A 12,217-nucleotide genomic window follows, 5' to 3' on the forward strand; every position below is an offset into this window, starting at 1 on the left:
TCTGCAGATTTGGGGAAGAATAGCTTGGTGTACACGTAGCGGCCTAGTGGTGCCCCACTGTCTGTCCTTTTTGTTTCGCTTTTCTTATCCTTTTTCCAGCTCGTTTTCACCCGTGTGATGATTTTTCTTCTGGGAATTCCTTGCAAATTGGCAAATGGTGCTTCTGCCGACTGCCGCTATACAGCATATTTTGGTGTTCATTTGTTTATTTTGCTGACAGTTTCCACTTCCAGATGGCGGTCTGATCCACGGGCATGCCTTGCGCCCTTGCCCGCTCTGGTCAATGGCCATGGCCAATCTCGAGCGCATGACGTGGCTGTTCTTCAGCAAGGCCGGCGTGGAAACGCATTACTATTACCACATGGTCCTTCGTAGTTGCCGCCAGTTCATACGCGTAAGTTGCCAAACACTAGTACTAGTTGCCACATGATCTAGTATCCGTCTCCGAGGAGGAGGAGGAGGAGGCGAGGGGCCGTCTGCGTCACGCGCCGGCGGCCGCGGCCGGTCAATCAGGCGAGATCTAGTGTCGCCTGATCCGGTTGCGTCGTAAAATTTGTTTTTATCTCAGCCACCTGACCGTGAAAGTGATGTTATTCAGTGTGTTCAGCGCCGTGTCTCACCGGAGATGAATGAAGCTTTATTAGCGCCTTTCACTGGCGATGAGGTGTGGGCAGCCTTACAGAGTATTGAGTATTGGAGACTTGAAAGTGCCGGGAGCTGATGGGATGCCATCAATTTTCTACAAGCAATTTTGGCAACTTCTTGGTGAACGGGTGAAGAAGGAGGTGCTTGAGGTGCTGAATGGCGGTGATATGCCACAGGGCTGGAATGATACAATTATTGTGCTCATTCCTAAGGTCAAGCAACCGGAGAAATTAAAGGACTTGAGGCCAATCAGCTTGTGTAATGTTCTTTACAAATTGGTTTCTAAAGTGCTGGCAAATAGACTGAAAAAGATCCTACCGGATATTATCTCTCCTTCGCAAAGTGTTTTGTACCAGGCCGTATGATCACGGACAATGTGCTTTTGGCATATGAACTGACCCATCACATAAATAATAGAAGAGGGGCTGGTGGATTGGCTGCTATCAAACTCGATATGAGCAAGGCTTATGATAGAAATGAATGGCCCTTTTTGAAGAAAATGATGCAAAAACTGGGTTTCCAAGAGAAATGGATAGATCTCATCATGAAGTGTGTCACAACAGTTTCATACCGCATAAAGGTGAATGGTGAGTACACGGATCGTTTTTTCCCTCAAAGGGGTTTGCGTCAGGGCGATCCATTGTCACCTTATCTATTTATTCTTTGCGCAGAGGGTCTATCAGCTTTGTTGCAGCAAGCTGAGTCCGATGGGAAGATTGAAGGAATTAAAATACGTCGTGAAGCCCCTCGGGTCAATCATCTATTTTTTTGCAGATGATTCTTTAATTCTCATGAAGGCAGTGTGTTCTGGTGCTCAAGCACTGAAGCAAATTATGTGTAAATATGAACTAGCATCCGGTCAGGTAATAAACAAAGATAAATCATCTATTTTGTTCAGCCCAAATACTGGAGATCATGCAAAACAACAAATGAGATTAATTTTGTCCATCAATCGGGAGGCAAGCGCTGAGAGGTACTTGGGGCTTCCAGTTTCAGTGGGTAAATCAAAAAAGAAAGCTTTTGAATACATTAAACAAAAGGTTTGGGCACGTATTCAAGGATGGAAGGAAAAGCTATTGTCTAAAGCAGGGAAGGAGATCTTTGTAAAAGCAGTAGCACAAGCGATTCCGACCTATGCGATGTCATGCTTTGATCTAACAAAAGGTTTGTGTGATGAATTAAGCACAATTATTGGTCGGTATTGGTGGAGCCAACAAGACAAAGTGGACAAGATACACTGGTTAAGCTGGGAGAAATTGACGAGATCAAAGAAGATGGGGGGTCTGGGTTTTCGTGATCTACATTTGTTTAATATGGCAATGCTAGCACGACAAGCATGGCGACTCTTAACCAGCCCCGATACTCTATGTGGCCAAGTTCTAAAGGCGAAATATTTTCCAAACACTACTATCTTGCAATGCACAGCAAGAGAAGGCATTTCATACTCATGGCGTAGTATTTTGCAGGGACTTCAGCTCCTAAAACAAGGTCTGATTTGGCGAATTGGTAATGAAAACAATACTAATATCTGGGCTGACCCATGGATTCCTCGTGGATGCATAAGAAAACTAATCACACCAAGAGGTTCATCGCTCCTGACCAAAGTTTCGGAATTGATTGATCCTAGCACAGGGGATTGGGATGAACAATTGGTCACATATACTTTCTGGCCAGAGGATGCTAGTGTGATTTTGACAATTCCAATTGATGTAGATATGGTTGACTGGCCAGCATGGCATTTTGATCCAATGGGGAAGTTTTCGGTAAAATCAGCTTATAAGCTAGCTATTTAGATTCGGGATCAAAATTTGGGAAGGGATGCATCATCATCAACGGCTGCGAGTAGTAATGCAGAGTGTAACTGGCACAAAATATGGCAGCTGAAATTTCCAAACAAAGTCAACATGTTTATATGGCAGCTGGCACATAATAGCCTTCCTGTAAGGCGAAACTTGGCTAGGCGAGGAGTAAAAACTGAAACTGTTTGCCCTGTGTGCTATCGATTAGATGAGGATTGTGGCCACTTATTTTTTCAAATGCAAGATGGCTAAGGAATGTTGGCGAATGATGAACTTGGAGCATATAAGGGCTGAACTAGAGCAATGCAGATCTGGGAAGGAAACTGTAATGAGAATATTGAATTTTGAGCAAAAGGATCAGAATAGAGTGTTTATATGGCTTTGGCGTTGGTGGTCAGCGCGTAATAAGGTGAATGTGGGTGAAAGGATGGCCACTGCAGCGGAAATCAGTAATTCTGTTTCCTTCCACATGATGGAATTTGAGAAGATGGCAAACAAGTGCATAACAAAGCCAAATATTCTAGCTCCCAAGTGGAAGCCTCCTCCTGTTGATCATTATAAAATTAATGTGGATGCCTCCTTCTTTGAATCTACAAGGGCTGGAGGATGGGGTTTTGTCGTCAGGGATTGTGAAGGTAAGTTTCTGGAAGGGGGAGCTGGAAGATTTCCTCGAGTTGCAAATGCTTTGCAAGCTGAAACTCTAGCAGTTAAGTATAGTCTTCAACGAGCCGCTGATTTGGGAATGACAAGAATAGTACTAGAAACCGATGCATCAATTGTGGGAAGAGCACTTATGTCAACAGACTTTGATCGAAGTCCAAATGGATGTTTGTTTAGGCAGATACATGAGCTTATGATGTCTCAATTTGTTTTTTGTTCTGTCTCTGTATATGCTAGATCATGTAATAAGGTGGCTGATAGTCTAGCTAGCTATGGGTGTACTTTAGAGAAGGGATCATGTATGTATATGAATTATGCTCCAGACTTTGTACTTGCTCTGGTATCTGGCGACTTGCCTAGAGCCAGTGAGTAAGGGAACATTTCCTATTAAAAAAAAAGATCTCGCGCCATGTACGGCGGAGCACCAAACCGGCTAACCCGCAGGGGACGGGGGCGCGGGTGCGACAGGGGCGGTGGCACCACCGGCGTCCGGTGCCGTGCCGTCCGGCGTTCTTCCATCATCAGGTGGTTGAGGCTTAGGACGAGCGTCTCTTCCCCTGAAGTTCCACCCGGATATTCTTCCAGCATGTCCAAAGATCCTGCTACCTCACAAGTCACGATTAATCATCAGTAGAATACGATCGGAAAAGAAATGTGGCACACCGGCCTCCCAGCATCGTCGGCGTCCCTTCGTGCGAACCATCAGCAGCAGCAGAGCGTGAAGAAAGCGTGGTTGGAGTTGTTCTATCTATTGATGACGAAAGCAAGAGGGGGACGACCGTGCTGCCTGTGATGGTGTCGCTCCATCACTCCATCGATCGCACTCTCCTGCACGAGCTATTCCCCGACCAGTGGTGGTCCTGCCACTCTCGGGGATGGTTCGATATCCTCTTGCGAAGAGCACGAAATGCGCTCGCCCTCATAGTGGCATGCACGAAATATTATATTCGCCTTCTCATCGCGAGTAGAATGAATATGATGAACAAATAAAAAGGGGAGGATGAGATGTTCATACTGAGCTACTGCTCACTTTACGCTTTGCTTATCTCTCCCTTGCTTTCCACAATCCGGTGATGATAACCTTAGCTTTTGCTTGTCAACAAGATCAGTGTAGAAGAGAGATTGGATCAACAACCACTGTATTCATTCACATATGGTTACATATATAGCGTACAATGGGTGAGCCAATCAAGGCTTGCGTGGGCGCGAAGCGCGCGCGGCGAGCGAGTCTTCCGGAGGCGAGCGAGCCTTCTGCATGGAGCCGTTGGCGCGGGCGACGAACGGGAGCCATTAGCGCAGCATCGTGGATGCGGTGGTTGCGGAACGCGCCGCGGCCGGCGTCGTAGTGGCGCGTCGTGGGCGAGCAACTGTCGTTCATCGGGTTGGCCGACATCACGAAGATTGTCGGCGAGCTTCTTGAGCTTGGTGGTGTAATCCATCATGGACATGTCGCCTTGTTGCAGGTTGCGGAACTCTGCCTCGAGGAGGACAGCGCGCTGGAGTTCGTTGTCGCGGAAGAGGCCCTCGACATCGGACCAGATGGAGAACGCGGAGGCGTGCGGCTGGTAGACAATGTCGAAGACGGTCTTCGACATGGTGTTGTAGATCCAGTGGACCACGGTGTGGTCGAGCATCACCCACTCGGCGTCGCGGTGAGCGATTGGCGCCGGAGAAGTAACATGCGCGGTGAGGCCGAACTTGCCGAGGGTGGAGTCGAAGACGGATCGCCATTGGCTGTAGTTGGATTCGGCCAGGTCGAGCACGACCGGCACATGCGAGCGGATGCAGAGGGTTTGTACGACGGTGGCAGGCGCAGGATGAAGAAGGGGCTCGCCATCGTCGGAGGAGGAGGAAGAGTGAACAGGGGAAGCCATGGAGGGAGTAGCGGAAGCAGATGCGAACGGGTTCTCCAGAGTTGAAAACTCGGTCACTGATACCATGTAGAAGAGAGATTGGATCAACGACCACTGTATTCATTCATATATGGTTACATATATAGCGTACAATGGGTGAGCCAATCAAGGCTTGCGTGGGCGCGAAGCGCGCGTGGTGAGCGAGTCTTCCAAAGGCGAGCGAGCCTTCTGCATGGAGCCGTTGGCGCAGGCGACGAACGGGAGCGCAGCATCGTGGATGCGGTGGTTGTGGAACGCGCTGCGGCCGGCGTCGTAGTGGCGCGTCGTGGGCGAGCAACTGCCGTTCAACAATCAGAAGCCAGCGGTTCTCCAACTCCTCCCCCCCACCCAACAAAAAGGAACAAAATCTTTAGATACATCCTATGGTACTTTCCTTATCCTTTTACCTAAAATTCTGTCCGGGGCACTTGTTGCTACGTTAGAAAAGGTGAAAGCATGAGCAGATACTGAAATAAGTCTCATCATATATTGTGAAGAAAAAGCTGCAGAACCTCTGCAGGTATGCGTATGAATCACAGAATCAAATGGTGATTTTGTTTTTGAAAAAACTCATATAAGTACTTTTTTTTTGTAGGCGTGGGTGTATTGGTTATTGAAGCGTGCCCTCATAAGAGAAGATTTAAATGTGATACAAACATCAGTCCCAGGAGGCTGATGACACATTTATTACATCAGATGATTCATCACCGTACAACTCTACGCAGTAATGGGCAGAGAAGCGCCACTATCGCGAGGATTACAACTCACATCCACACAACGACATTAATTATAAAAAGAGGGTCATCAGAGTCTTGCGCCATGCGGTATCTCCTGCGGGTGACACTAATCCACAGGCAAAGCTGGGTGCAGGACGGTACCCTACTCGACGTCGTCAGGAACGAAGTCTGGGTCTTTCTCTGTAAAAATTAAGAATGGGGTGAGTACAAACGTACTCAGCAAGTCCAACCACACCCACGGAGGGGGAATAAACAGTGTATAATGCACAAGGTAAATCAAGAATAAGGTTAAGGTTTACTTTTGCGGAAAGCAATATTTTATGCAAGGGTTCATTTGAAAGAACACATTTCCAAAACCAGTTTTCTTATACCGAGTAACACAAAGGGTTGATCCACACAGGATCCAAATTTTAGCTGCTACCGGACTCCTCATCCGCCGTAGCACACGGCACAACTGCCAGACACATTCCCAAAACAACTCACGCCAACCCATCCCAAAATAAACACTAGTTATGTGACCACACCGTAACTCGCCCAGTACCGTGGGCACGGCTATTTGAATAGATTCTTAACTCTGCAGAGGTGTGCAACTTTACCCACAAGCGGGGTACCGCAACTCGATCACCTTAGTGTCGGTGCAGATCCCAACAAAGCCATTACCCACCTTAGCTAGACCTGACTAGCCATCACAGAATGCACCAAGGGGTTATCGACCTATCACAGAGGTTCTAACCGGGGCATAAGTCACACAGAGCTAATCCCTTCTCCTTGATCACCCGTTGCCCTCAGCTCTCCTGATGGCTATCAGACTAACTAGTGGGGTTTATGCTAAGCCGTTGCTCATTCAACGGTCGAGTGGTTTGCACGATAGTGGAGTTAGGTGAGATGACACACCAACTCAGTCCTTAGTGGTGACAAGATGGATATCTCCCTTCCTTGCTCTGCCACACAGGCACGAGCACACCAATCGGCAAATCACACAGAAATGCCATCCATCCCGTCTAGACTCATCTTTCGAAATTCCACGTTTCTCCCTTCCCACACACACGCACACGTTTTCTTTATAAAACAAGTTGTATAAGGTCCTAAGCGTTCTAGCATCGATTAACGTCCAAGCAAGATCAGACATTAATCTAGGTGGTCAAGGAATGGTTATAACAAATCAAGGGGTGGCTATCCAACTGTGTTTTCAGCAGGCAAAACATATGCAATTTTATAAAACAGGCCAATGGGTTATGTTTATAAAAACTAGGACAGAAGCATGCATCAAAGGATGGGATTGAACTTGCCGTCTTCGAAGCATTCGAGGAGGTCCTGATCGAAGCACTGTCCTTCGGGTTCGGGGTCGCGGAACTGGTCCTCGTTTGCTTGCTTGCAGAACTGTTCGTCGGCGGGCTCTCCCTCGTTCACACCGTGATCTACGATGCATACAAACATGCACACAATCAAGAAACAGAAATAAAAGTTTTATCGTTGAGCTCAAATCGAAAATAATTAAGATATGGAGTTCGGAGTAATATTTTTGAGCGGTTTCCTAATGGCATGGACAAAACTATGACATGAGAGGCATGATAAAGTTTCAGGTTGATCTGAGGTTATTTGGCGCATGAAATGATAGGTTACATGAAGGTTTAGGGGTTAAATCGGGAGTCTGGGACCTGTTTGTAATTATTCTCGGGAAGACAGGGGCCTGGTTATAATTTTTGGAAACATCTGGACCATTCTGGAAAGGTCAGGGGTCTATTTAGAATTAAGTTTATATGAGGGAAGGGTTTATTTTGAAATATATAAAGGGGAAGGGTTTCTTTTGCAAAATGGCTAAAAGGGGAAGGGACTCTTTAGGAACTAGACGGAAAGGGAGGGGCTTAAGGGCAAAACTGCCCTTCATCCCCTTCCTCTCGACCGGGAAACAGGGGAGGGGTGCTAGGGCGTCGGCGGCAGCCAATCCGGCCGTTCTGGGCCACGGTGGCGGCCGGGAGTGAGGGGGAAAGGGGCGGGGAGGTGCGGGGGTCTGATACCTGGCCGCAGCTCGGACAGAGGCGGCCCGAGGTAGCCTGGCCACTAGGGCGGGCGGCGGTGAGCGGCGGCGGCCGGGGTGGCGCCGCTGTTGAGCTCGGTGGCGGCCAAAAGGAGAGGGAAACGGAGGAGGGCGCCAAGAGGGACCTATTACCCACCTAGGCTCGGGCTGGGACGCTGCGATGGGGTCGGTCCACGGTGGCCGGCGGGCGGCGAGTAGAGTTGCGTGCGGCGGCGGCGCTAGGGCTTGGGAGGAGGCGCAGCTCGTGGTGGTGGTGGTTGCGGAGCTCGGAGGCGGGGCAGGGCCTCTTTATAGCCGCGGGAAGGCGGTGGGAAGGGTCGAGCGCGGCGGTGGCGGCCGGCGAGCGGCGCGGAGTGCCTTTAATGGCGCTCCGACTACTTGCTCGTGTCGTGACGCGGCGGCACGGGTAGCGAGGCCGGTTCAGGGTGAAGGGACAGCTCGAGCAGGCTTGGCGAGCGGGCCAGCGGCACTGTGGTTGACGACGGGCGGTGCGGCGAGTAGTGCCGTGCGTGGGCGTGGCCGGCAGTGATGGCGAGGCGGCGCACGTGGGAGCAGCGTCAAGGCAGGGCGGCAGCAGCAAGTGGCGCGGCTTGCAGCGTAGACACGCGGTGCGCGTGCGTGCATTCGCGGGCGAGGAGCAGGGCCGGCGCGCGGGCGGGCGGCCATGGTGCGGCGCGGGCGTCGCGGCGTGCGCGGCAAGCGCGTGTGCACGCGCGCGCGCACGTGTGCGTGGACAGGCCGAGCGGGGCGCGCACACAGGAGGCAAGGCGCGCGGCTGGGCAGGGCGCGGCAGCGAGCGGCGTTCGGGGGGGGGGGGCGCGGGAGCGGGGCAGAGGAGGGAGAAGAAGGGAGGAGGGAGGAAAAAGAAAAGAAAAGAGAAAATGGAAAAGAAAAAGGAAAACGGAAAAATCAAAAGAAAAAGGGAAAGAGGGAGAGAGAAGAGAGATCGTGCGCGTGCCAGCGAAATCCGCGGCGGCGACCGCGGGCTGGTCGGCCACGCGCGCGTTGTCGGGCGGCACGCTGCGCGTCGCGCGGAGAGGAAAAAGGAGATGGGACATCGGTCGTTCGGGACTGGAAAAATTCCCGGAATTTAGAGTTTAGGGCTTTAGGAGTGTCTTGAGCTCAACGATGAAAAATAATTTTGAAAATAACTTAGCGTGTGATTTAATTTATGGATTTTTGGGATGTTAAAGTTATCATGAAATAAAAAATAATTCCTTTTTTGCTATATATGTTTTTTTAGGGGTGCTATATAAAGTTCTAGCAATGATGAAGAAAGTCACACAAAATAAAGGCTGGTGGGCTGCGCTGCCATGCCTCGGTTGGGTCCAGCTCAAAACGGCCCATACTTTGGCACGCGATGGGCCAGCGTCCAGGGAACTGCAGCCTAGGGTTCCCACTGGATCTTGCTGGAGCCATCGTGACCTGATTGCGGCCCTACGCGAGCTTTCCATCGTCGCCGTGCCGCCACCACCGCCCGTGGCCGTCGGAGCAGGGCCGCGCCACGCCGCCACCTCTCCGACTTGTGAAGGTTGCTGCGTAGGCAGTAGGCACATACACACAGGCGGCGGCGGCGGCGGCGGCGGCGGCCATGGCGTCGCGCAAGCTTCTCCTGAGCCTCACCTCCGGGAGGCGGCTCCGGTCCCGCACTCAGCAACTCTTCTGGGCCGCCAGCCTCCCTGAAGCTGCCACCTCTCGCTCCCTCGCGGCCGCCGTTGCCGCGGCGCAGCAGTCGGGCGAGTCTCCAGTGGCTCACCTCTTCTCTTCGAGGACCATCTCGTCGACGCGCCCCGCGACGCAGTCCGCTGGAGATGCGCCCGGTTCATCTGCGGTGGACCACAAGTTGGTTTCTCGACCTCGCAGTCTTAGTCCATTGATGCATTCTAGAGTAGTTTCCAAAGCTTTCAAGTGGGAATGAGGGCCATAGAGAAATTATCTACAGCAATTTTTGTTGCGATTTGTGGTCTACCTGTGACAATTGATAGGCCTAAATTAGTTACTTGAGCGCTGCCAATTTTGTCAATATAGTGGCAGTGGAATAGTGGATAATAGGCTGTTGGGTGAGATTGTAGTGGCTGAAATCAACAGGTGCGCGCGAGAGTTTTAAAATGTGGAGAGTTGGGCTGGATACTGATTATAAGCTGATCGCAGCAATTTAGAATACAAATTCCGATATTTGGTATGTTTATTGGCCTATGCTTTATGCATAAGTCTATTTTGGCATTGTAATATCTTTGTTATTTTGTCGCGTCAGATAGTTGGTGCTTATGATTGTGTACACTAAACAGGTTGATAATGCCTGAGGACGAGTTTCATAAATTAGCAGATGAGACGATTCACGATTTGCTTGAAAAACTTGAGGTAATGAATCTTTGATATGGCCTTCAGGTCTTAGCACTTAAGGAAAGCTTCTCTGTGAAGACTGAAGATATTAAATCGAAATACCTTTAGCTTATATTGTTATTCTTGTGTCTGTTTTAGGAATATGGTGACTCCATTCAAATGGATGGTTTCGACATTGACTACGGGGTTAGTTACAACTAGCGATGGGGCATCGTTTCTTACTATTATTTGTCTTCATACATTGGATTATTGATGCATCCTTCTTTTACTCTGACATTCCAGAATCAGGTTTTGACATTGAGGCTCGGGGATTTGGGAACATATGTTGTAAACAAGCAAACACCAAACAGACAAATCTGGTTATCTTCACCTGTGAGGTACTACAATGCTATCTTAGTTTCTTATTCGCTATTTGTTTAATTGCATGTATAAGATACATGGATTTTACTGTCATTATCTTGTTCTTGTTTGTCATAGACAGTGTACGTCCTCCTTTATTAAGCTCAAGGTTGATATTGTGTTGCACTTGTAGATAACATGCTTATTCTTAGTGAAGATGTTATTGTATATCAATGCAGTGGGCCTTCTAGGTTTGATTGGGATGCATCAACAGATGGTTGGATATACAAACGGACTGGAGCAAATCTTGTGCAGCTTCTGGAAAAGGAGATTGGTGAGCTCTGTGGTACCCCAGTAGAACTTTAATAATATCACTGGAAATGCCACACATCTAGATTAGACGGAGAGTAGTGTGCTTGAGGTAAAGTATGTGGTGGACAACACTCTTGTAATATGGTTTATCACAAAATTTTGTTGTTCTACACATTTGCACACTTTGGAATAAATAACTTCCCTTTGCTGATCACAATACATAGTATCTTTGTATTGATAGACTAGAGATGAAGTGGTCTTACATGCAGTGACTGCAAAGTGAATCCTCGTGGCACTCTATAGCCTATTCTTTTACCTTGTGTTAGAATCCTATAATATGAGCAATGTCAGTCTGTTAGACTACATTTGAGTTTCAAAATTCAGAACCACAATGGAGTTGGACAAACAAATTGACGACAAATCACTGTATTCTGTTGTATTCAAGAAACAAGGATCAAATTGCATCAGTGTTCAAAGTCAAACGCCCTGTGTGCCTCTTCTTCCATCAGCTCCGGGCTCAGTCTGACCATGAGAATGCAGAACTCCATGTGGTCCAGCGCTCCGTCCCCGTCCAGGTCCCCTTCCCTCATCATATCCAGGAGCTCATCATCCCGGAACTCACCTAGTCCGAGCCTGGATGCGTTCCGCTTCAGGCTCTGGAAGGTGATCTTGCCCCTGCTGGGCTCCATCAGCAGCTGGAACCCCTTGCAGAGCTCCTGAATCAGCCCCTCCACGCTGAGCTTCCTCGCCATCAACGGCAGGAAATCCTGAAACTGCACGGAGGAGCTCTTGTCTGAGCCCATACTGGAATTATCCCGCGAGATCATGGTGAAGATCGAAGATCTGGGAATAGATGGCAAGAATTATGCGTGGGATTGTGGTTGATGGGCAATGGAGGAAGAGGAGTTTATATAAGGGGATGGTGGAAGGAGATCTCGGAGTCCATGAGCTTCTTGGAAGCAGTCTCCCCGTTGCATGCCAACCGAAGTACAGGTAATTGCAGGCTTTGCTCCTCCTGGCGATTGCTGCATCCGGCGGTTTTCGCTTGGTTTCTGCGAAATAGCACACAGGGACAGAGTTGGCTTCCACGACTAGTTGCTTGAATGGGTCATGTTTCTTTTTGCAGTGGACTTGTGAATCAGGGGCTTAACTATCACATAAGAAATGGATAAGGGCGGTGATGGAAAGTTGTGTATGAACACAAGCAGGTCAAGGTGGCTGGTTAACAAATGAAGCGGGGAAGAGCCGAAGGTGGCGTTGGTTTCTCGTTTTTTTTAATTGATCCTTCATGATAGGATCCTAGACGGTGTCACGTGTGGGCCCAAAGTGTCAGGCCACTAATTGACTACGAGCAAGGGATATTGTTGCTGCCTTGATTCCAAGACAGGAGACAAGTTTGAATCAACCTAGCAAGTATGAACCGATGAGGCTGCACTATGGAACGGTCTTCTG

The 12,217-nt window shown here is 49.2% G+C and overlaps 2 protein-coding genes across 3 annotated transcripts; one reads left to right on the forward strand and one right to left on the reverse strand.

The window, feature by feature from the left end:
- The first annotated feature begins 9,135 nt into the window (after positions 1-9,135).
- Positions 9,136-10,982, forward strand: LOC120708289 (frataxin, mitochondrial-like). Of its 2 annotated transcripts, none has more exons than XM_039993487.1 (5): positions 9,136-9,613; positions 10,060-10,132; positions 10,253-10,300; positions 10,397-10,491; positions 10,693-10,982. In XM_039993487.1, exons 1-5 carry the CDS (start codon positions 9,363-9,365, stop codon positions 10,817-10,819), a joined length of 594 nt encoding a protein of 197 aa, XP_039849421.1. In that variant the 5' UTR covers positions 9,136-9,362; the 3' UTR covers positions 10,820-10,982. The 2 variants fall into 2 exon arrangements, with proteins under 2 accessions (XP_039849421.1, XP_039849422.1); XM_039993488.1 differs by having other exon boundaries at positions 10,403-10,491.
- LOC120708290 (calcium-binding protein PBP1-like) lies at positions 10,915-11,770 on the reverse strand. The gene has a single exon (XM_039993489.1). The coding sequence runs from the start codon at positions 11,590-11,592 to the stop codon at positions 11,230-11,232; it is 363 nt and encodes a 120-aa protein (XP_039849423.1). The 5' UTR covers positions 11,593-11,770; the 3' UTR covers positions 10,915-11,229.
- Between the last annotated feature and the right edge of the window lie 447 nt (positions 11,771-12,217).

The sequence above is a fragment of the Panicum virgatum genome, chromosome 5K (genome assembly GCF_016808335.1).
Source record: "Panicum virgatum strain AP13 chromosome 5K, P.virgatum_v5, whole genome shotgun sequence".
NCBI lineage: Eukaryota > Viridiplantae > Streptophyta > Magnoliopsida > Poales > Poaceae > Panicum > Panicum virgatum.